We start from the raw sequence: 26,096 nt of genomic DNA on the forward strand, positions 1-26,096 counted from the left end.
TTTCGTCACTGTTTTGGAATGGCTTCCTGTATCTTCTCTTTTCACGCGCTCTAAGAACATGGATTACTGTTTATCGCTATTAAACCCTTTTTTAAAGAACTGCCATAGAAGAGGCAATACACCAAGAGAAAGATACAGGGCAATACAGAAACGGAAAAGAGAAACCTTCAATACGAACTTAAAATGTTCTTATTCCAGTTACCAGAGGTTGTGCTCTACCACATTATGTCATATTTGGAATATAAGTCTTTGAGTCGCCTTTCTCAAGTTTGCAAAACAATTTACCATTTTGCAAATCGTGACGCCGTATGGAGGAAGATAGCAAAAGAGTTAATAAACACTGGAATTACACGACAAGGAGCAGATGTGTAAGAAATATTGTTTTATTCGTACAATAAGTAGGGTACAGTGGTCGTTTCATGATAAGCATCATGACTTCCCAAGAGTTGTTTACACCTACTTCCACGCGGCTTGCCACAGTTGTTGCCATTCACACCGCTATCCTTCTCGATGCAAAGTTATGCAACACTGTAGCATGCACTACATGGGCTATACTGTTTCAGCATGGTGCCCATGGAAAACGTGTATGTGTTGTAAAAACGCATACAGATAGCCTCGTGGTTACTTGCTGTAGATATCTGAACGGCGTTTACAAATAAGTTGTAGCTGCATAATAACACATTCCTTGTTGCACACAGTCATGGTGCTACATAATCCTGACAAGAACATCCTCGGCCAATGACTGCAGTTATGTCGACATGACGACACTGTTTTTCAGGATACCTTCATTGTATGAAATATATGTAGCCTATTTCCCACTTGCTGCTGTGGAAGCCCTGAGTCTGACTGACTGGTCTAGAAACACTGTTCTAGAGAACCTAACATTGTGAATTGGACCTGAGCCATTCTGGCATTACTGCCTTCTCCCCCAGCACAGCTACTTATGCCACAGTGACAGCCACTCTTATCAAACCATGGGTCTCCTTTGAGATGCAGTCTAACAGCAGTGTAAATAAACTTGGTAATCCTGCTGAGCGCTACAGGACACCACATCCCACAGCTCTGTGAGAGAAGCAGGCTGTTTCCTCCAGCCCACATCCACCCCCTCTGGCACAGGCCTCCTGAACACATGTGAACACATATGCTAGTGTTCTGGACGACAGTGTTGGGTTCAAGTATGGCAATATGGATCTATTTGAGGCCTCCTGCTATTCCTTGTGATATTCACACCATATCTGCTAATATACAGCACACCATGCTGTAATTCTACGCCTGTTGGGCATTGTTTGTGTGCATTGTCCGTTCTGAGGTTTTATTTTTGTGGTGTTCTTCAAGGGTTATAATTGTGTTATCACATCACTATCCATGTTACAGGTATCCCCACATCCCTCTGAAGGACAGAGTGAAGGTATCTCAGAACTGGTGCCATGGGATCTGCAGAAAGGAAGTCATGCTCAAATGGAGGATTAAGTGAGTGTGTTTGTGAGTTTTGGCATCATGGCACCACTGTAGTTTCAGGAGTTTCCCTAATCCATCTCATCTCTTGCGCCACTGAACACACGACAGGCATTGGCTGGTGAACGTTTAGGGAGAAAAAATTGCAAAAGAGGTCCTGAAGAGTTATTGTTAGTTTTTTAATGAAGCTGTATACAAGTAAGTAAGGTATTAAACATTGGAAAATGGTTGCTGAATAGCTTATAGTTCTAGATGTTGGGGCTGAAAAGCTCATTAGGAGTACCAGTAAGCACTATCCAGAGAGTCAATGGTGGGTTTACAATCTATCCCTAGATTACCATTCACAAGGTTTCAACTAGAGAGAGAATCCTGCTCTCCTTTTAGTCATTGTGCCACCTCAATCTGGGTGATTGTGGAGGCCAGGTCTGATGCAGCACTCCATCACTCTCCTTCTTGGTCAAATAGCCCTTACACAACCTGGAGGTGTGTTGGGTCATTGTCCTGTTGAAAAATAAATTATAGTTCCAAGAAGCGCAAACCGAATGGATGACGTATCGCTGCAGAATGCTGTGGTAGCCATGCTGGTTGTGTGTGCCTTGAATTCTAAATATATCACGGATAGTGTCACCAGCAAAGCACCATCACACCTCCTCCTCCATGCCTCACGGTGGGAACCACAAATGCAGAGATCATCCATTCACCTACTGCATCTTACAAAGACACGGCGGTTCAAACCAAACATCTCAAATTTGGACTCATCAGACCTAAGGACAGATTTCCACCAGTCTAACGTCCATTGCTGGTGTTTCTTGACCCAAGCAACTTTTTTTCTTCTTATTGGTGTCCTTTAGAAGTAGTTTCTTCAAATTCAACCATGAAGGCCTGATTCACGCAGTCTCCTCTGAACAGGATGTTGAGATGTGTCTGTTACTTGAACTCTGTGACGCATTTATTTGGGCTGCAATCTGAGGTGCAGTTAACTCTAATGAACTTGTCCTCTGCAGCAGAGGTAACTCTTTCTTTCCTGTGGTGGTCCTCGTGAAATCCAGTTTCATCATAGCGCTTGATGGCTTTTGCAACTGCACTTGAAGAAACTTTCAAAGTTCTTGAAATTTTCCACATTGACTGACCTTCATGTCTTAAAATAATGATGGACTGTCGATTCTCTTTGCTTATTTGAGCTGTTCTTGCCATATGGACTTGGTCTTTTACCAAATAGGGCTATCTTCAGTATACTATCCCTACCTTGTCACAACACAACGGATTGGCTCAAACGCATTAAGAAGAAATTCCACAAATTAACTTTTAACAAGGCACACCTCTTAATTGAAATGCATTCCAGATGACTACCTCATGAAGCTGGTTGAGAGAATACCAAGTGTGTGCAAAGCTGTCATCGAGGCAAAGGCTGGCCACTTTGAAGAATCTCAAATATAAAATGTATTTTGATTTGTTTAACACTTATTTGGTTACTACATGATTTCATATGTGTTATTTCATCGTTTTGATTTATTCACTATTATTCTATAATGTAGAAAACAGTAAAAAATAAAGAAAACATCCTGGAATGAGTAGGTGTGTCCAAACGTTTGACTAGTACTGTATGTCAGAGTATTTTCCATTATTTGATTGTGTGTTCCCCCTACAGCTTGTTGCCATGGATACAGCTAGACGGGGATGTGCTGTATCTGTCTCAGGCTGCAAACATCGGAGCGTACCATCTGAGGCCGGACACGGGGAAGCTCCAGCGCAGCCCCATGGCTCTGTTCTCAGGACACCTGGAGGATGTGTGTCGATTTGCTGTGACTGACACACACCTCGTTAGTGGAGGAAGGTAATCAGCAGTAATCACCTTAACTCAAACTCCTGAAAGGAATAATATCAGTGGTTGAAGTTCAGTCTATCATGTTGCTTCAATACTCACTTACCATTATTACTGTTTACATGCTTCAACTAAAGGTCATTGAAGCATCATCACTACTGCACACCCACGGCCATAGAAGCACACTCTCAGTCAAAGATATCACATTCCACTTAATGTACTCATGTCTGTTATAGTGAACTGTTATCTGCCTCTTTCAGTGATGGTAAGATCCTGGTGCACCACAGGAGGAATGGGTTCTCAATGGAGTACTCAGGTCACAACCAGGAAGTGAATTGCCTGGACTGCAGAGGAGGACTGATCGTCAGCGGCTCCAGAGACAGAACAGCCCGGGTGAGACACACTAATATTCTAGCACCCAATGTGTCCGTTTGTTTAGATGATACTGGCTGAAATAGGGCTCCACTGTAGTTTCACATTGGGTGGCAACCAAAGTATGTGTCATATGCAAGCTTGGCGAACAACTTGATATCATTAACTCTGTGTGTTCCACCCTGGCTGCATTTACACAGGCAGCCCAATTCTGATAATTTTTTTTGACTAATTGGTCTTTAGACCAATCAGCTCTGAACAAGATTTGATGTGATTGGTCAAAAGACCAATTAGTGGGAAAATATCAGAATTGGGTTCCCTGTGGGAACGCAGCTTCTATGGCACATTAGGGTGTACTGTCAACCACAGACAACTATGGTTTTAATGTTCGTATTTTCTTAATGTTTCCTTTCAGATTTGGACTTTGTCTTCCAACTGCCCCAGAGACACGATCCCTATGAACGACAGGGTGTGGTCTGTGGCTATTAGTCCCACACAGAGGTATGTAATGTACATGCCTAGAATGTCCCAAAACAGTCAAACAGCTACACTAACATCATACATGAGTGCACAAAAGGTGGAGTCCTACCCCCCCGGACAACCCCCATCAGTCAGTACGACACCCTGACTTCAGTTATGCCATTGGCATAAAAACAGTTGTCAGCCACCGGTTTGGGTGATTGTTGAGTTTGGGGCTAGATTAACCTGAGCGGTGGGTTCATTGTCCTCTGTTACTGAATAGGACAATATTTATTTCCCTCAGGTGGTCTGGGGAACGGTGAAAGAGGGATCGAGAGAGGTGAAAAAACCGGATATCAAGGCAAAGCGGGGTTGCCTTCATAGGCCCTTTGATTGCTCAGCCATGTAGCTACACACCCACACACTTAATGATGCTCACACACACGAAAGCAAGCACACGAGCACATACATACACACACTCGAGCGAACACACACCACACACACACACATCCTTAATGACACACAGACGCACAAGGCTGTAACAGTATCCCTGCTTCACCACCTGCCCTAGACCGGCAGGCAGCTGATCCTTCAAACTGGCCTTAGCGCCGCCACAGAGTGGAAACACCATGAGTCACAGCAACAAAGGGCAGCTCTCCTCGGCTGACAGGTCCCTGGTCAACTCTGTTAAATTCAGGCAATCAGAGACACCATCATCTTCTGGGTGGATTGTTCATGCATTACATTTCCATGAATTGACTTGAATTTATTCAGGTAGACCTTGAAGAGTGAAACTGTAGTGAGACTGGCTGTTTCTGCTCGTTGACCCCCGCCATACATTCATTCGGTATAAACTCAACTTCACACGCACACTTTTATTGTAGAAACACACACAGCCACAGACAGTATGAACTCACTCGATCGCTCTGTCACACACACACTCCTTCAGTATATATTACTCTCACACAGACACACACATTCACGTTGAGCCCCGGTGGCCCTGTCTGCTCAGCCAGAACTTTAGATCTGAGAGTATGGGGCGATTATCCACATCATTAATTCTCCAATTTGCTGGCTGAAATAGCAACCGTGCCTCAGCCTGCTGCCCCCTCATAATAAACCAGCTCCTTCCACACACTGACCAATGACCTGGTTAATTAATAGACCCCTGGAACCGAGGTGTCAACTCGCTGACAAACCTATAAGCCCACCTATCCCCTTGCAACCTCATCACTCCTGGAGCTAAGAGGATACAAGGAGAGAGATGTCATCGCTTAGTCAGTGCTTTGTCAAATATTACATGTGATGGCACCGCCAATTAATTTAAAATCGCCAATTAATTTAAAATGATTGCATGACACAGGTCTTGTTAATAAGGAAATGACTCAAAATCAAACTAATAACCTAGCTCTTTATGGTAGACCTTTCTACTCTACCAACTGTGTCGCATGACCCAGGTGCTATCGCTTACCCGTTAAGGGTCAGTTAGGGGCATTGAAAGTTTGAGTTTTATCTTGTTTTAAATGACAGTTGAAAGCGACAGGGAGCAAAATGGTGGGAGCAGCATGTTTTTTTGATTTGGTGGGAGGGGCTCCTTGTGTTTTAAATGTAGTTGTCCCTGCTTTATGCTCACGGAATCTAAAGAGTGGGGGGGGGGGTGCAGCAGGAGACGGGGCTGGTGTGATGTGTGAGATCAGCCTGCCTAACTGTAGTGTTGGTACCATACTGTAGCTACAACTTTAGGGCTGCTTTTCTAAATGTTACATTTGAGTCATGTAGCAGACGCTCTTATCCAGAACTACTTACACTCGTGAGTGCATACATTTTTGTACTGGTCTCACATGGGAATCAAACCCACAACGCTGGTGTCGCACGCGCCATGCTGTACCAACTAAGCCACACATAATATATGTTATGCTGTCATGATATTGAGTGCGACACTTGCAATTTGAATGCGCCTCAAGAAGAATATAATTTTTTCGCATAGAATGTGACAGGCTGAACAATTGAATAGGTAAACTATTTTACTGTGGGGTTGTCTGATTTTGCTGTTGCTTTCTTTTGTTGTTAGCTGTGGCATATTAAATGGGGTCAACAATTTTTCATCAGATAATTCAAATAACCAAAAGGTACCGGGTCTCAGCTTTGTCTGGCTCTCATTTCGATTGTACTGTAGGTGCTGGGTCTCAGGCTCGGCGGGACCCTGCCCAATTGAATCCCTGCTAACCATATCCACTTTTGTGGTCGGTACTACCACAACTATACTGATATTACCCAATGGCAGTGTTTGCCCTATATTAATTTAGCAGCGGCAGTATGACCATGGGCATTGCGATCAGGTCGTGTGCAGCTGCATTCCGAATTGATGATTACTTGTGTGCTGCAAGCTTTGGGCAGGATTGAAATAAACCCAAACCAAGGGAAACGGTTACGGTACCCTTCATTCCTTGACACACCATTTCTTCCTAGCGTTTTGCAAATCGCCGTTTTGGACGAGATAGACTTTATGATCAAAATGATCATATTTACACATTGTAGTACATTCGGACTCATCGATGCCACATAGGCTGTTTTCAAAAAGAGAAGTTGCTTTTAAAGGCAGTCGCTCTTTAGAACTTTAAAATGTTCTCTCCCGCCCCAAGGCAAAATGTGTAGAATTGCAGCAAATGAGCTTTAAAACAGCAAAATGTTGTCACTGCAGACAAGATAAGACCCTCTAAAATGTTCAGTCGGAGACGAATGCGGATGGGCAACACCATGCTCCAGCCTATTTATTTAAAGCCGCTATGCTGCATCAGTTTCGCTACAAATTATAATGCTTTTAAAGGGAAACTTATATTTCAGATTGTGTCATTCATTTTGGAGTAGAATGTCCTACCAGAAATGTCCTTCTCACAGTCATTCTACAGAATGAAGCAGCAAATGGAATCTCTGCTACACTGCCGCTGTCGCTGCTTTTCTCATATTCACCCTCGTGTTCAAGCTGTGGGCGGCGAAATGTTCCCCTCTCTTTATCCTTCCCATTCCCCCCTTTCTCTGTAATCTTCCTCTCTTGGTGTCCCTCTTTTTCCATCTCTCTCTCTTGGGTTTTCCAGTAAATATCATCTCAAAGTCTATTAAAGGATTACAAAGAGGTGTATTGTGGCTGCATTGAAATGCTGATGCGACTCCGTGTTGGTCCCTGCCTTCTTTGGGAGAGATTGATCCCAGCAGTAGATCTGGCCCTTTCTTTCATGCTTTTCTCAATTTAATGTCTTTCCACGCCACTCTGTGTGATACTGTATCTGTCCCGAGGCCCACTTCATATAGGCTACCTTGGGTTGCAGGTAGCCTAGTGGTTAGATCGTTGGACCAGTAACCGAAAGGTTGCTGGATTGAATCCCCGAGCTGACAAGGAAAAATCTGTCATTCTGCCCCTGAACAAGGCAGTTAACCCACTATATATATATTTTTTTTTATAAATATGGCACATGGTTATTGGAATTGGACTGGGCTCTGTTGGATCCATGTCCTAGAGGTTTTCTGTCATTGACTGGCAATTGAGTAAGAGGGGTCGAATCCGGTCTTAGACTTGACTCTGACACTTTACCAAGACTACACATTAGATATGAGGACTTGTAGTATTAGTAAGAGAGGATGAGGGCGGACATGGGTCTAAATGCTGGCTTTTCCACTCTCCCACCATGTCTCTATCTCTGTCTTTCTCTCTTCCTCTCTCCCTTTCTCACCCTCTCTTTCAACTCTTGGTACAGTTTCTTTGAATTATAAAGAAGCGGGCAGGTGGTTAGTAGTTGACTGAGGTGTTCCCTGCAAATAGGCTTGGGCCAACAAGACCGGACAGGTTGAGCGCTGGAGCTGTCGTGGCAGATCACACTGTTCGATGGGAGAGAGCATAGAGTCACGACTAAGTGGATTTCGTACCATATGTTGTTTTATTGTGTGATGATACTATTTACTGCTGTTGTATTGCTGCTCTGTAGGAAGAGTAAGGAAATGGTCTAGGAACAATGTAATGAAAGCAAGGTTTCTCCCTCCTAGGGAATTCTTGCCATTGTTACCTCTGCGTTTTTATTGAGGGTTTAAGTCCGACTCTTTGTTACAAATATAGTCTCTTTGAAAAACTGCAGCCATACAAATGCAATTTGATAAATGGATTGGCTGGAACTCTGGTGTTAATCGGATAACTGGGTGATTCTCATGAAACCATTCTCATGAAAAATAATCTGTGTTGCTATAGTTTATCCATAAATCCTAAAAATGTTTACATTGAACTATTATATTTATTACGTACAAACACAGAGTCTGTGGACATGTCTCATTAACGTAACACTTTCTCAAGTTCCTGTAAAAACTCCAATCAGTTTTTATATAAAGTTTTATCCACCCGTGATGCATCATCTAGAGGAGTAGTAGAAGTTAAGTTAATTCATTTGCTTATATGCCTCCAGAATGAGGTTCTTATTCTCAAACACCCCCCTTTATCCCGCTTGGCCTTCTCATTACTGTAATGGCTAAAAAGCTCAAATTGGGAAAAAGTCTTACATTTTATAATCATTTTATGATATGTGCATTTTCAGTGTTATGTTTAACTCAGGCCTTTTCATTAGAGGAGGAATGTTAAAAAGATGAATTGATTTCTTTATTTCTTTTTTGGACAGTTGCCGTAATGAGAATTTTGTGGAAATGGTGGTAGAATGCATAATATCTGATAAAAAAACAGTAATAATTATGAAATTGATAAGTACAGATCTTAATCTCAGTGATCCAAGATATATACATTTTGTAAATATTTTAAAATGACACCTGAGAATTTTTTGATCAAATTTTTGTTTTGTGAGAATGACCCAACTGTATTCCATAAGAGATTCGCCACAAAATCTGTCACTCACACACCCAGAGTATCACCTGTGTGCATGTGTTACAGGGTTAGCAGAACGGAATAGCCAATAACAGACCACTCCAAAGAACCAATTAGGGTTTGACGCTCAGTGTCAAAGAGCCTATAAGATCAATCCATTTCTCAGTGCCAAAATGCAGTTACACAATGTATGTCGGCAAGATTGGGGGGGGGTTATACTGACCACTCGTAAAGGGGAGGGGGCTGGAAGCCACTGGAGGGAGAAGCTACCCCGAGGAGAGGTGAGAAAGGGGCGCTTTTTCGGGGTTTGTTTTGTTTCGAATTCCTCAAGCACAACTACAAAGATGTTGCAGGGGCAATGCCTTTGAACGTTTCCAAAGAAAATGATTGTTGGATAAACCGCCCCGATTCGCCACTTTCTCACCACGGAGGGAGGCTGACCTCTGACCTCTAGTATCAAAGTACAGGGAGACGCCCCCTCCAGCCCTGATTCTACCCCCACTGCTCTGCCCCACTCAACCGCAAGAAAAAGCCTGAAATTCATGTCTTTCTCTTTCGTCTCTCACAGGCTCGGCCTGTGGCTCAGGAGTCAAGAATTCAATTAGTTAAAAAAAGAGAAGAAAAGAGAGAGGCTGCAACAATGCAGCGATAAGGGGCAGAATGTGCGTTCCCACACGCTAAATACAGGGCGCTTTCTCTGGGGCCCACAGAGCCGGAGGACCCACACTGCAGGAGGCAAGAATAATCACAGCTCCTCTGAACCACTCATTACACACACACACACACACACACACACACACACACACACACACACACACACACACACACACACACACACACACACACACACACACACACACCTGACACCCACATTCCACAGACATACGGTACCTCAAATTTACACACAGGCACTCCTAAGCTACTTCAAACACATACCCATGTGCCCACCTCATACACACATACGCGTGCACACACTGCTCAAAGTCATTTTACAGACATACACATACTAGCACCTCAGACATACCTGACAAACACACACATGCACAACTCACACAGGCCTCTCATTACACACCACCTCATACAGGTGTTCCTCGGGTTCACTTGCTCTACCTGAGAGACTAGGCCTGCTGTTCAATGTACAGAATGGAAACAACACTACTCGTGATCGACATCATGGCATAAATTGGGTTAATGATACAACTGCCCAGTCAACATGGGTTGGTATATCAGATTCTGTTATTGAATTAATTAATTGTGTTCTATCAACATTGAAATATCCCTCTTCTCGTGGATGGTCTAGGTTTAATTGATTGTTTGTTGAAAGCATTGATGTTTGTTTTGTTTCTTTGCACACAGACCTCAATTTGCCAACATGGTCCAATGGTCAATTGAATGCATGTTAGTTCTTATAATCCAGTATCCTAATGACTGTCGCTCCTTTCATGTTTCTGAGTGAGAAGAAGATGAGTGACAAGGTCTCTGATCATTCAAGGGAACCGGAGCTGAGCTGACACATACCACAATGAATGAATCCTCATTTGTGTCTGTCTATTGGTCCTCAGCTGGTAGAGCATAGCATAGTTGGTTCGATTTCCGGGACCACCCGTATGTAAAATGTACGCATGCACGATGACTGTAAGTCGCTTTGGACAAAAGAGTCTGATAAATAGAGTCTATTGTTGTAATCCATTATAGGAATCCACGAGACTCATAATCGACATCATCTGAACTTTAATGTTTAGCTGTTGTTAGTTGGAGGATAGCCGTTAGTATAGTGAGACCGGATGGTGTTTTATGTTTTCAATACATGGTGGCGGGCCGTTCTGTTCCGTTCCAGCCGGCTGAGCAGAGCAGCGCAGAGGGGCTGTGTGTGGAATGTCCTGGTGCTGTCCTGGTGACCTCAGACAGAGGGGACACAAACAGAAGCCAAAAGGGCCAAGGGGGTGGGGTATTGGGGGGAGGGGAGGGGGGGTCTTGGCGAGCCCCTGCCATTGTCCCCCTCCCGGCTGATATAAAAGCATCATAACCCTTTGAGCTCAGACATATTTAGAGAGCAGATAAAAGCACTTTTTACAAACTAGATACACGGCGGGCACAAAGCCGGGGGTCAAGCGCAACAAATTAACAACCTCTTTTGCCTAGAGGGGGGAGAAGGGAGGAGAAGGGGGGCAGGGGGCATAGCTAAATCGCCCCTGGAGTCCATCGCCATGCCTCTACATTCCCAGCGCCTGCATGGTCTGTGTTCATCTCTGCTATTTAGCCTATTCTTCTGTAATTGGCTTGGGTTTAGTTTAGATAAATGGTGACTTGCTTGTTTTGTTTGGAGTATTGTTGTTCATGCGATAGGTTTGTGTGGGATTCTTTGAATTTCACAAAAGTGGTGCCAATCTTTGGCAATGGCGAAAGAATTGAAGTCAGGTCAAATGTAACATTTAATTTTGATGTCAGATAGCCACATATCCCATTTTAAACAGTAAGCTTCACTTTTTTTGTATTTTGCAATACGCTTCACTTTTCTATTTTGCCATAAGCTACAATAGTGCCAGGAGGAATTCAAGTGACAGTGCGTATCTGTTACCCTTGTCTCTCAGAAGAATAAACGTTGCAAGACTGGAGTGTAGTTGTTCCATTTGGTGTAGTACAGCTGTTTAGGTAGTAAGCTGAAAGTCCCACACATGGAAATTGTATCCTTTTGTAGTGACTAGTGATGCAAGCCAAATGCTAAGCCAAACTGGTGGCTTAGAATGTGCAGCCCGACACCAAAGTACACCCCTAACCCACAGGCTGTAGAACGGACATATCATTAGAACACTAGAGTCAAATTCTGCTTCCTAAGTCCATACATTTACTTTCTGGTGTTTGACACAAATGTACTTTCTATGTGTTTGACTTTCGGACTTGATTTACTGCAGTTTGACCCCAAGCAGGTTCAAATAGGTAACCTTTTTAATTTCTAAGGAAAGCAATTGGAGAATCCCCTATTAAAACTGAGAAATAATTCTCATAACATGTCATTTGTTAGACTAGATTCCTAGACCAGGCTGTTGTTCACCTCTTTGTTAGGAAACTAGAAGTGATTTTGGGGCTGAGAATGGGGATGGGTTAACAGAAGTGGAGCGTTTGCGGTGGTCTTGGGAAAGCGTGGAGCACCCTGTGCGGTCAGCTTGTTGATTTGGAGCTAACAATGTTGGTACTGTTGGGCTCTTCTCCCAGCAGGGGCTCAGTGTGCGTGTTTCTGTCTGTGTGTAATTATGTGTGTGCGCTTGTCTGTGATTGTGTGTGTGTGTTCATTTGGCTGGGTTCCCAATGGGGGCTGAGTTAGTTTGTGTGACCCTGCCACACAGCCCCTTAGATAATGCAGCCAGCTGATGAGGTTACCCAAACGGCAGCAGAGGCCCAGCATGTCCTTATAATGAGGAGTGGACTGGGAAGTAGAGGGAGAGGGAGAAGGTTGGGAGGCTACAGAGATGGGGGTGATTTCAGGATGGGGTGGTAGTAGGATCTCAGGGAGGTGATTGGGGGGTGAGGGGTTTTAGGGAGGGGGCACCTGTCCCACATCAGGCGAGAGAGGCTTTGACCTTAGCAGCTATAATATCAGTGAGTGATCTGACCCTGGATCAGGCCAGTGCTCGGGAGGACAGAACCGGTTCATTGTATGTCTGTGCTGTGTACCCCTCTTCCTCCCCCAGCAGAGCAGAGCCCAGTGAGGGGTGAGTAATGTGAGTAATGGAGAGTAATAAGGGCCAGGCAGCGAGTGTGACCTTAACCCTATTGTATCTTGTGTCACCAGGGTTCAGAGGTCATACTCGCTGAGGGCCCGCCGCCCTGATTGGACCAAATGAGTTTACCCAACACTAATTAACGGGGGCTTTGCTAACGGGCCTCTCCGCTTAACGGGCCTGACAGCTGCCCCTGTGCCTCAGTACACCCTCCCGTGCCCCGCTCACGCCCCTCGTTACCCCTGTCTCAACGCAAAGCGCCTCCACGCCACCCTTACCCCATTGCCAACCCACCCAGCCGTCAGAGGAAGAAACGCCAACCAAACCACCCACCACTGCTTCAGCACAGTTATCTGTCTACTTCTCTGTCCTTCTCTCTGGCTATTCTATCCCGCTGTTTTTCATTTGAGATCTGCTGTGCTTTCTTGAGATTGTATGCGAAAGCAGTTGATGCTGAAACTGTGAAGTAAAACGGAAAAATAGTAAATGAATAAGTGGTACAAAAGAAGGTAAAAAGCTAATCAAATGGTGGTTGTGCCCCAGGGTGTTGGACCTTCCCCTGTCAGTCAAACCTGCAGGAGGCCCTAAGCCTCAGACCTGGGCAGAGCTAACAGAAGCCCCCCTACTGCCCCTCTCCCCTTTGGCCCACCCCACCCTCTACACACAGACCCTACTACACCCCTCCACCCCCTCCTCCTCTCCTTTCACCCCTGTGCCGCCCATGCATACCTAGGCCACTACTTCCGACCTGTCAGTCCAATCAAAGGAGTGTTTTAGTTTCTCCTCTTTTCTCTCTCACCACTGAAACAATAAACGTGTGTCTCTGACCGGAGACTGTTGAGGGTGTCACGCTTTAACTTTGCCCTTTGAGGTGTCTCAGTGTTCCCAGTTTTCCTAAACGTTCCTCTGTTGTCTCCTCCACAGTTCCTTCGTGACTGGCACAGCCTGCTGCGCGAACTTCTCTCCTCTGCGGATCTGGGATGTTGAAAGGTAACTAACTACACAACACACACACACACACAGATACATACTCCACTGATTCACACAGACTTTACACACCACTTACTACACACACACAACCCACAAACAACAGTGCACCATGACCAAGCATTTTAAGTACATTCCTATACAGTATAGAAATTTAGAGTTGAGCCTTTCATCATCCACCAGTAGTATTCCTACCAATCCACTTCTTACCAACCCAACTATTCCAAGACCTCCCATCCTAGCCCATCTGTCAGTATAACTGATCACGGCAGTGAAAGTGGAACCTGGCTGTAATGATAGTTGTTGTTTCATCATCCCGTCTAAAAGCCTTTGCTTTGAGAAGTTCAAAGGAGGGCTGGGAGAATTCCTGGCACTGAAAGCCCAAGCTTAAACCTGATACAGCCCTGACAGGCCACTGTAATTCCCAGCTTTACCTGCCGAATTAAACCTTCTGACACGTCCCGGGCCGGACAGAGAAAGGCGCTTCCTGCTCCAAATGACATGGACATTTGAGCTGGGGAAACGGGGGAAGGGAGGAAGGGGAGGAGAAGGGAGGGGAAGTTATTTGTGTGTTGCAGGTGTTCCGAAAATATATTGACACAGTGTACCAGAGCTCGTTCTTGCTAGAAAACATGAACAACATGTCCTTGTGTAGTATGTATATGCAGAATAGTATTCAGGTATTGTGGTTTGTGTTTTTTTCTCAGTTTAGGAGTAAATATTTTAAGTCACAAGCCTGAAAAATCAAATGTCTTTGCTGTAGTATGATGATTGGGACAAGTGGCCTGGCTGATCTGTGTCCTCCACTGTAACTTCCTGTCTGGTAATCAGCTGAGGTACAAAAAGCGGTCTGGGAGAGGGCAGGGCACATACTGTACACCGATGACATCAGGATGAGGGTTATGGGGGTACTCTGTGTGTCTGTAACGGCCTCTTATTTCCCATATCTCAGATGCACGTGCGCACACACACACAAACACAGACACACACACCATCACACACACACACACACACACACACACACACACACACACACACACACACACACACACACACACACACACACACACACACACACACACACACACACACACACACACACAGCAACCCCACCACACACATAGAGCACATATTCAACCTCTCCAGACACACCACCATCACGATCCACCCCCCTCCACCCCAACCTAAGACTACCAGCAGCATCCCAACCCAACCCTGTGCATTAGTGCGGCCACACTCCCTTTGACAGCAGACACATCAGAGAGAAAAGATCACAACCAAGACACCGTTACACCTGCAGCACCAAACATAGCCAGTAAAGCAGCTGAGTGCATCAGGATCTGAACAAGACAGGAACCACAACATGTTGCTGATTCCAGAAATGACTTGTCATCCGAGGATGGAAAATAGTGGCACAGGATGTGACTGAGATCAAAGATGCTGATGCTCAGGTCATGGACTTCCACTTTCTTTAAGAGAGCGAAAGAGGTGGAGAAATATAGATGGAGAGAGGGAGACTAGGGGAGGAAGAAAGGGATATGTGTTCTGTCTGTGTTCTTTATGTGATTAATCTAGTTTCACAAAACAACTAGTTTACTCTTTTAATTATTTTTCAAGAAATCGTGACCTGAATGAAGCATGTCCTTGTTTTATGACAGGCTCATTAAAAATCAGTTTCTCTTTGTTGACCCTTCTAAGTGTTGCCATGCAAAACCAGAACCTTCCCACTTATGTGGGGCAAAGGAACCTTGACCATTCACCCATTGTGGCTTTGATTTTAATTTAATTTAACACATTTCTTTTTTCTCCCATTGCAATTAATTCTGTGTCTTTTTCATCTCGATAGCACAAAGCCTATGATCACCCATACAGAGGGATCCCACACAAGTGGCGTTTTTGAGCGCACCCCAACTTTTCATGGTGCCTTCGCTCGTGGATAAACAGGGAAAAAGCATCAAAGAACCCCAACCATCGCTCCGAGATTCCCGTCAAAGGAGCCCCACAATCGCCTGGCAGATTCCTGGCATTCCTCTCTGAAAAGCGGGGGTTAAATGTCTGCATTGGGAGGTCGCTCTGTTATACAAATTGCACGGGCATTGTTTTTGGAGAGAACGCGTGTGACATTTAAAGGTGGCCATTGTTCTGCCCGTACATTCCTGCCCGGTTCTGTGTCCCGCGGTTCTCCCAGCTCCCTGAGTCCCCACTGTTTGTTTTAGGGTCTGAAAACCCCAGCAGGACTCTTTCTCTACCTGTCTGACATCCTTTCAGAGGAGTGGCTGTTTCCCAGCGCGGACGTCCCCAGGCCCAGTTTAGACACCAGACTTAACCTTACAAGAGCTCTCCCACCCATACTGCTTTTCTATAGCCCCCCCCCCCTCAACACCAAGAGAGAATCCCCTTAGCTTCTCCTGTTTAAAGTCTGTAAATTCATTAATGGTTCCTTTCACAGACTGGTTGTGTATATATGTGCGAGTGTGTGTGTGGCCCGAAAGCCAACCTGACTCCTGCAGTGAGACAAGATAGGCTTAAATCAGGACTAACTAATTCTCCCTGTGTATCACAGACAGCCACTTTTCTCATAACAGTCAGTCAGTCAGTCCCCCCTATGGCGGACAGTCAACTAACCTTCCAAAATCAATTCAGTGTTGGGCTTCATTTTATCTCAAATTCTCACTATTTATTAACCGGAAACCGATTTTCCCCTTAGACAAACATGAGCATTCAATATTTTATTTCAGTTCATTTCCTCAATTACTGGGAATGTGATTTGCCTCATGTCAACCCCATATCACAGCTAGTTAAGTCCCACATTCTGGCTCATCCAGGGTCAGTGGCACTAGCTACTCTGTAGTTTGAGTGGGGTCACAGAACATTGGTGTGAGAGCAGCAGTTCCCTCTCTCCACTCTCTGGAGTATACTGCCCATATGATCTATCTCCCAAGTGCACCTTATTGATCTCTGAACTCCCACATGTCCATATTGTAGACATCATCCTTGGTGACATGCAATCATTTGCTCCTTTTTCTATTTAGCACTTTGCACTTTCACCTTTTGTATTTTCTCGAACATGGATTAAATGAAGTATATTTTTGCATCTCGGCCTCCTTGGGTTTTTCCTTTTCATGGTTTGAGTACGACTAACTTTTCGCTACAGAATTTTTTTCTCTCACGCACCAGCCACAATTCATCCTAGCCGGAGCGCACACCCTCAAATTGCCTTTCGTCATGAAATCAAATCAGCTACAGAATAGTATTAACTAACTTGTACTAAATATTACCTGTTTTTATGGATCTAGTAGCATCTTAAAAAATATGTATACAGTTGAAGTCGGAAGTTTACGTACACCATAGCCAAATACATTTAAACTCAGTTTTTCACAATTCCTGACATTTAATCCTAGTAAAAATTCCCTATCTTAGGTCAGTTAGGATCACCACTTTATTTTAAGAATGTGAAATGTTAGAATAATAGTAGAGAGAATTATTTATTTCAGCTTTTATTTCTTTCATCACATTCCCAGTTGGTCAGAAGTTTACATGCACTCAATTAGCATTTGGTAGCATTGCCTTTAAATTGTTTAACTTGGGTCAAACTTTATGGGTAGCCTTCCATAAGCTTCCCACAATAAGTTGGGTAAATTTTGGCCCATTCCTCTTGACAGAGCTGGTGTAACTGAGTCAGGTTTGTAGGCCTTGCTCGCACATGATTTTTCAGTTCTGCCCACAAATTTTCTATAGGATTAAGGCGAGGGCTTTGTGATGGCCACTCCAATACTTGACTTTGTTGTCCTTCAGCCATTTTGCCCCAACTTTGGAAGTATGACAGGGTCATTGTCCATTTGGAAGACCCATTTGCAACCAAGCTTTAACTTCCTGACTGATGTCTTGAGATGTTGCTTCAATATATCCACATAATTTTCCACCCTCATGATGCCATCTATTTTGTGAAGTGCACCAGTCCCTCCTGCAGCAAAGCACCCCCACAACATGATGCTGCCACCCCCGTGCTTCACGGTTGGGATGGTGTTCTTCGGCTTGCAAGCCTCCCCCTTGTTCCTCCAAACATAACGATGGCCAGTATGGCCAAGCAGTTCTCTTTTTGTTTCATCAGATCAGAGGACATTTCTCCATGTGTCCCCATGTGCAGTTGCAAACCGTAGTCCGGCTTTTTTATGGCAGTTTTTGAGCAGTGACTTGTTCCTTGCTGAGTGGCCTTTCAGGTTATGTTGGTATAGGACTCGTTTTACTGTGGATATACAGTGAGGGGGAAAAAGTATTTTATCCCCTGCTGATTTTGTACGTTTGCCCACTGACAAAGGAATGATCCGTCTATAATTTTAATGGTAGGTTTATTTGAACAGTGGGAGACAGAATAACAACAAAACAAATCCAGAAAAACATATGTCAAAAATGTTATAAATTAATTTTCATTTTAATGAGGGAAATAAGTATTTGACCCCTCTGCAAAACATGACTTAGTACTTGGTGGCAAAACCCTTGTTGGCAATCACAGAGGTCAGACGTTTCTTGTAGTTGGCCACCAGGTTTGCACACATCTCAGGAGGGATTTTGTCCCAGTGCTCTTTGCAGATCTTCTCCAAGTCATTAACGTTTCGAGGCTGACATTTGGCAACTCGAACCTTCCGGTCCCTCCACAGATTTTCTATGGGATTAAGGTCTGGAGACTGGCTAAGCCACATGGCCCCGTCCATCGTCCCTTTGATGCGGTGAAGTTGTCCTGTCCCTCCGCAGAAAAACACACCAAAGCATAATGTTTCCACCTCCATGTTTTGATTTTTTTATTACCCCTTTTTCTCCCCAATTTTGTGGTATCCAATTGTTTTTAGTAGCTACTATCTTGTCTCATCGCTACAACTCCCGTACGGGCTCTGGAGAGACGAAGGTTGAAAGTCATGCGTCCTCCGGCACACAACCCAACCAAGCCGCACTACTTCTTAACACAGCGCGCATCCAACCCGGAAGCCAGCCGCACCAATGTGTCGGAGGAAACACAGTGCACCTGGCAACCTTGGTTAGCGCGCACTATGCCCGGCCCGCCACAGGAGACGCTGGTGCGCGATGAGACAAGGACATCCCTACGCAGTACAGTGCCCTTAACCACTGTGCCACCCGGGAGGCCCCACCTCCATGTTTGACGGTGGGGATGGTGTTCTTGGGGTCATAGGCAGCATTCCACCTCCTCCAAACACGGCGAGTTGAGTTGATGCCAAAGAGCTCCATTTTGGTCTCATCTGACCACAACACTTTCACCCAGTTATCCTCTGAATCGTTCAGATGTTCATTGGCAAACTTTATGTGCTTTCTTGAGCAGGGGGACCTTGCGGGCACTGCAGGATTTCAGTCCTTCACGGCATAGTGTGTTACCAATTGTTTTCTTGGTGACTATGGTCCCAGCTGCCTTGAGATCATTGACAAGATCCTCCCTTGTAGTTCTGGGCTGATTCCTCACCGTTCTCATGATCATTGCAACTCCACGAGGTGAGATCTAGCATGGAGCCCCAAGCCGAGGGAGATTGACAGTTCATTTGCAAATAATTGCACCAACTGTTGTCACCTTCTCACCAAGCTCCTTGGCGATGGTCTTGTAGCCCATTCCAGCCTTGTGTAGGTCTACAATCTTTCCCTGACATCCTTGGAGAGCTCTTTGGTCTTGGCCATGGTGGAGAGTTTGGAATCTGATTGATTGATTGCTTCTGTGGACAGGTGTCTTTTATACAGGTAACAAACTGAGATTAGGAGCACTCCCTTAAAGAGTGTGCTCCTACTCTCAGCTCGTTACCTGTATAAAAGACACCTGGGAGCCAGAAATATTTCTGATTGAGAGGGGTCAAATACTTATTTCCCTCATTAAAATGCAAATAAATGTATAACTTTTTTGACATGTGTTTTTCTGGATTTTTTTGTTGTTATTCTGTCTCTCACTGTTCACATAAACCTACCATTAAAATTATAGACTGATCATTTCTTTGTCAGTGGGTAAACGTACAAAATCAGCAGGGGATCAAATACTTTTTTCCCTCACTGTAGATACTTTTGTACATGTTTCCTCCAGCATCTTCACAAGGTCCTTTGCTGTTGTTCTGGGATTGATTTGCACTTTTTGCACCAAAGTACGTTCATCTCTAGGAGACAGAACGCATCTCCTTCCTGAGCGGTATGACGACTGCGTGGCCCCATGGTGTTTATACTTGCGTACTATTGTTTGTACATATGAACGTGGTACCTTCAGGCATTTGGAAATTGCTCCCAAGGATGAGCCAGACTTGTGGAGGTCTACAATTTTCTGAGGTCTTGGCTGATTTCTTTTAATTTTCCCATGATGTCAAGCAAAAAGGCACTGAGTTTGAAGGTAGGCCTTGAAATACATCCACGGTTACACCTCCAACTGACTTAAATTATGTCAATTTGCCTATAAGAAGCTTGTAAAGCCATGACATCATATTCTGGAATTTTCCAGGCTGTTTAAAGGCACAGTCAATTTAGTGTAGGTAAAACTTCTGACCCACTGGAATTGTGATACAGGGAATTATAAGTGAAATAATCTGTAATCTGTCTGTAAACAATTGTTGGAAAATTACTTGTGTCATGCAGAAAGTAGATGTCCTAACCTACTTGCCAAAACTATAGTTTGTTGTGGTTGAAAGTGGTTGAAAAAAAAGTTTTAATGACTCCAACCTAAGTGTATGTGAACTTCCGACTTCAACTGTGTGTGTGTATATATATATATATATATATATATATATATATATATACACACACCACTTTCTGGCGTATGATGGAGTCCTAGCTATTCTACAGTGACTCTAACATGTGACTGTATTGACTCATCCCTGTGACTTCACAGACTCAAGAATGTGACAGGCTACATTCGGACAGACTTAGGTAGGTATGTGACGGTAACGACTCGTCAGGTTTATTTCATAGACTCAACCATGTAACATCCCACTCATGCATGCTTTGGACCAGACTCAAGTATGTGATGGTGTGGACCCAGACATGAGATTGTCAGATCACACAATCAAGCCGCAGCTCAAAGGCAAGCGGCAGCCGCACTAGCAGATACAGTCCTTCTGACAGATTATATGGTTATGCTCCGTCCTGTAATCTTCCTGAGGCTCATAAAAGTGGTGACCTAACAATTTGACAATCCCGGCTGTTCTGCTGCTCGCCATCCACCGCACAGTGCTATTATGGCTTTAAGTTCTCGACGCAGATGTGAAGACCGCTTTCAGGGATCTGGATTTTTAGCGTCTCACCTTGGTGTTTGACATTTTTAGAGGGCCACGAAGACCTTGAGTGCGATCAGCACAATTGGGTTTGTCTGTGAGACATTGTATTTAGATAACGACTTGATTGGCCTATTGCCTTGTTGGTTGAGTTGTGTAGGGGCTGTCTATAAGACACATTTGAGTTATGAGTCAATTATTCACATGTGGCTTGAGTGGTATAGGTGTTCTTTGTCCAACATGCGTTTAAGCTCTGGGTTTTAGCAGTAAAAAGAAAATGAGGGGTCGGTACCCCACACAGACACATATCCCAGAGAGAGAGCCCCATCACGGACTCCCCATTGGCCAGGCTTAGACCCCAGCTCTGAGAAAGCTCTCGTCCAATAAGACGCCACGTGGGGAAAGCCCTCGTCCAATAAGATGGCCCCCTGGGGTGAGGCTAGCGGATTACTTGTCTGCCCCTGGTGTTTGGAGCAGTGGGGGCACGAGCGAGAAGGGGAAGGGAGTGCGGTCACCAGGGCCAGTGGCCTCCTTTAAGTGGTTGCTAGGGAGCAGGTATCAAAGGTCTGCGAGTAACACACAGTCACGGTCATGGAGGGAATTAAACCGCAACAAAGAGACAGTTATTCTGCAATAATCCGCCCTGCGGAGGGCAAGTTATTCACCAAGAATCAGAGCAGCCGAGTGGGCAGCCAATTGAGGACTGTGATCACAAGAGCATGGTACTGCCCATACACACACCTTACACATCCTTTGTGCATTCATACACCACGATGTCTTCTCGCTCTCATTCTCTTTCTTTCTCTCTCTCGCTCATTCTCTCTCTCACACACACACCTCACCATCCTGGTGTTGTAGCGTGGGGGGATCCCTGTAATCAGTCTCAGAGCCCTCTCCCAGATAGAGAGGTGTTGACTTTGATCTCCTCTGGGTGGTCTGGAGCCAGTGGGATTGGGAATATAGAGATGGAGAGAGAATGGTAGTATATGGGAATATAAAGATACACACAGAGAGCTTAGGGGTGTATCAAGGATCAACCGCTATAAAGACCGAGACAGGTGGAAATAGTGTTTTATCCATCTCACTGTGGGTTAAGGTGAGTTATACCTTACATCAATGAGTAGGGGCTCCATTTATTATTCATGGTTGCTTAGGGGCGTAAGTGAAAACTGCACATCCTCATTTGAAGCACTAAGGACAACCGGTATTGGACATATTAGTAGTCAGTAGCCAGCAGGCATTTATAGTATTGATACAGTGTAACATGCCTGTGATATTAGGTGCAGAACTTCCCCTGAACTGTCTCGGTCTTCATCTTTCTTCTTACTTTCTCCCTATTTCTCCATCCTCCCTCTCCCTGTCTCTCAGGTGTGAGCTGCTGTGTTGTCTGGGTTCAGAGTTCCGTCGGGGTGCAGGTGTGTTGGATATAGTCTATGAGTCGCCTGTCCAGCTGCTCACCTGTGGCTATGACACCTACATCCGCTCCTGGGACCTTCGCCTCAGCCCCAGGTACACCGTCAATCAGTCAGCCGTCAGTCAGTTAGTCCATATATTAAGCTGTCAATCAATCATTTTGTTCGTATTTATGTATAAATTGTCCAAATGTAGATTCCGGTCAAGCATTATGATTGGCAGAGAGGCGTTCTGAGCCATACCAAAACAAGAATAACATCACGGCTACATCATACACATCTACACACACGTGCTATGAGTCAACACAGCACACATAACAGCACTAGCAACACAGTCCAATCATTCCCCTCCACTCCATCTTCCAAAAAGAAAGAGCACAGTATATTCCAACCCAGTCCAATCTGGGCGGTACCTGAATGATTCGGACCCTTGCACATTTCCACTACAAACCAAGCAGGATCCTGCTATCAGAGGGGAGGGTGCCTTTTTATTTGTGTGTGTGTGTGTGTGTGTGTGTGTGTGTGTGTGTGTGTGTGTGTGTGTGTGTGTGTGTGTGTGTGTGTGTGTGTGTGTGTGTGTGTGTGTGTGTGTGTGTGTGTGGCGTGGGTCAGTCAAGTAACACAAATAAGAGCTGATTGTCAGTTAGCTCTGGGGAGTTGAACGGGGGGGTTGGGCTGGGAGGGGGTCCCTCTTTAGACATCAATAATTCACACACACAGCACCACCAGGAGGCTCCCTGGGACAGTGAGGTGGTGCAGGGTGTCTGGACCTTGGGTTCCCGCTGAAAGCAGGACTTTGAGTCTCGCAGACGCCTTGAGTGTAACTGACCAGCGGACAAAAACACATGCCCAACACACACACACACTTTGTTCTCTGTCTGAAATACAGTGTTGTCTTGGTGTTGTCTCTTGTTATGGCTTTATGTCGTGTAGTGTTGTTGGGATGTACGTAGTGTATTTTATCAGGTTGATCAATCATCTCATGGTCTTGTTGAATATGTGAGTTTTGTGTTTTTGTGTGTTGGGTCATTTCATCATCTTTTTGGGGTTGTTTCTTTGTATTTATAGTGTGGCTTTTTGTAATTGGGTCATGGCAAATAGTTTTCTCATGCAATGTGGTATTGTCTTATTTAGTTATGTTTTTGTGTCGTGGCTGTGACATTCTCTGGGTGAAATGGTCAGTGTGTATGCATTTTGTTCACAAAATGTTGCATTCTCACCTCGTCCGACTAACCACACACCACGTCGGCTATAGGTTTGGCAGAGAGGGGGAAAAAGAGAGAAAGAGGAGTCAGCCCAATTGGCCTAGTCTACCTCATGCACTCTTGTCTCAAATTGTCCCAGAAAAACACACTCTGAGAAACCGACACAGCTCAAACTCTCAGACACACACAATTTTATTTTATGTCTTTACCTCAAATGCCACGACAGGCAAAGTAGACTTGTGATGGCGACCCTCCTTTGAGTCTGGTTGAATCGGTGTTTGTCTATATCTGGTGGTGTCTCTCAACTCTTTAGTACCCACTAGCTAGGTTTCCATCCAATTTGCGATCAGTTTTTCATGTGTATATTCTAAAATACGATAATAAAAGAAGTGCAATTCCCACCAGACGTGTTCCCATCAAATTGACTTGTTGTGGATAAAAAGCTGTGCGTGGTGTTGTAGTGCACATTAAAAGCACTTTTGTGCTTAGTTCCTAAGTAGCGAATAAAAATCTGAAGTTCATTGTGTTTCCATCGCGTTTTTATTTTACCGATGGCTTTGTCACAAAAACTGTTGAGATAAATAGCAAACTTTCCCAATCTGGTTTTTGCGTATGCTTTCTAGTGTAGACAATGGTTTGCCGATAAAGTCAACAGGGTAGGTTATGCGACAATGTATATATCACGTTTTCTTTGACATCATGGTTATTATATCAATAGTTGCTCAGAACAGTGTTTCCACCGCAATTGTCGCAGAATGTATTTATTGCCTAGCGTATTGTTTCGAGTTGGCATTTGGAGATTTTGCCAACAAATTCGCTGTTTCCATCAGGCCTGTCGTGAGTTTTATTTTGTGTGTCAGGTAACTAATTGGTGGGATGGAAACCTGGCTAATTACAGGGAATTGAGCTCGCACTCATTGGATTGCTAAAATGAGGACGAACAGACTGTGTGTGTGTGTGTGTGTGTGTGTGTGTGTGTGTGTGTGTGTGTGTGTGTGTGTGTGTGTGTGTGTGTGTGTAAGCCTATCTGTATGTGCGCCCTTGTGTATTTGCGTATGTGCATACTTGTGAGAGGGACTCCAGACATCTCCCCTGCCCTTCTGTCTGCTCTCGGTCCCTGTGCATCACTTATTGATGAGGCTCTAATGGATGATCGATCTCTATTGGCAGAACCCCCAAAATACTTCCCCTACCACCACCTCTTTCCCCACTGCAAACCCAGCCAGCGCTCCAACACCCCAGCGCCTTTCTGTTAACAACAGAGGAAGTTTCAGCATCTTCACAAAACGCACGCCAACATACAAAATGTAACTTCCTCATAACATGCACACAGACATTTGCCTTCTTTAAAATTCTTCAGAGTGCACTCTCCTTAATCCAGTCACACTCTGCACTGTGTTGCAGTGGTCCTTTTAACATAGCTCATCAACGTTAGTTGAACAAAATGAATGCCGTATTGCTGTCATGCTGTATTTCAAATTAAACGGATGTCTACTTTTTCTGAACATTCTCTGATGTCATTTCCTCCTATCCCAACAGGAAGTGTGTCATGGAGTGGGAGGAGCCTCACGACAGTGCCCTCTACTGCATCCAGACGGATGGGAATCACATGATTGCCAGTGGCTCCTCTTACTATGGCGTCATACGGACGTGGGATAAGCGGCAAACCCGCTGCTTAGAGGTGTGTGTGTGTGTGTGTGTGTGTGTGTGTGTGTGTGTGTGTGTGTGTGTGTGTGTGTGTGTGTGTGTGTGTGTGTGTGTGTGTGTGTGTGTGTGTGTGTGTGTGTGTGTGTGTGTGTGTGTGTGTGTGTATGGAATCAAATGTGTGTGGGTGAGTGCCATTTATGACTGTGGTTGTCCTTGCCACAGATGTTCCAGCTGTCCTCTGCTGTGAGTAGCCCAGTGTACTGCCTGCGTTTCAACACCTCTCACCTGTACGCTGCCCTCGCCACAGCACTGCACTCTCTTGACTTCAAACAGGGCCCCCGGCCTCGCAGATAACACCCACTCCCACAGACAGCTGTTAGGATTTAAAACAATAAATTCAATGTTTTTGACAGTAAATGGCTTCATTCTCTGTAATAACTGGAACACTGAGCTAGAAAGACCGTTGGGAATGTTCATGCATGAAATATCAAATATGGGGATACGCCACACTGATACCAACATATTAACCTCTGCCAGGGCAACACAGATCCTGGACTAGAGGGCATGCAATAACCTGTTGTTACAGAACTAATCCAGTGGCCTGGAGGCCCACAGACACACACAAACAGGCTAAAGCCCTAACCTCGATAAGTCTTCCATTGAAGAACACACAGGGAGGTGTTTCCACCTTACACTTTGAGTGGCTGTGGGTTCTGTCATTTGCTTTGAGGGGATAAAACCATATTAGCCACTGACAGTAACATAGAAACACCGTGTTTAGGCTTCCATTCATTTGACCTCAACACCTGTGATCAATCAGTTTTATGGATTGAAGTGTTTGAGCTTAGAAAATCCACATCTTATAATGTAAGGATTCGTTTGATGGACAGATGTCAAATATACACACATCTGG

The 26,096-nt window shown here is 44.7% G+C and overlaps 1 protein-coding gene across 1 annotated transcript; it reads left to right on the forward strand.

The window, feature by feature from the left end:
* Positions 1–25,598, forward strand: fbxw4 (F-box and WD repeat domain containing 4). The gene is made up of 9 exons (XM_064932303.1): positions 1–368; positions 1,375–1,470; positions 3,104–3,289; positions 3,538–3,670; positions 4,065–4,150; positions 13,610–13,675; positions 22,288–22,428; positions 25,076–25,217; positions 25,406–25,598. The coding sequence occupies exons 1-9, from the start codon at positions 184–186 to the stop codon at positions 25,535–25,537; spliced, it is 1,167 nt and encodes a 388-aa protein (XP_064788375.1). The 5' UTR covers positions 1–183; the 3' UTR covers positions 25,538–25,598.
* Positions 25,599–26,096: the final 498 nt, after the last annotated feature.

The sequence above is a fragment of the Oncorhynchus masou genome, chromosome 23 (assembly GCF_036934945.1).
Source record: "Oncorhynchus masou masou isolate Uvic2021 chromosome 23, UVic_Omas_1.1, whole genome shotgun sequence".
NCBI classification, from domain to species: Eukaryota; Metazoa; Chordata; class Actinopteri; order Salmoniformes; family Salmonidae; genus Oncorhynchus; species Oncorhynchus masou.

Bases quoted from the DNA above. Each gene is read 5' to 3' on its own strand.
- fbxw4 (XM_064932303.1), top strand. From the start codon at position 184: ATGTTCTTATTCCAGTTACCAGAGGTTGTGCTCTACCACATTATGTCA. The intron at 369-1,374 runs GTAAGAAATATT...TCCATGTTACAG, and splicing joins ACACGACAAGGAGCAGATGT to GTATCCCCACATCCCTCTGA. The intron at 13,676-22,287 runs GTAACTAACTAC...CCTGTCTCTCAG, and splicing joins CGGATCTGGGATGTTGAAAG to GTGTGAGCTGCTGTGTTGTC.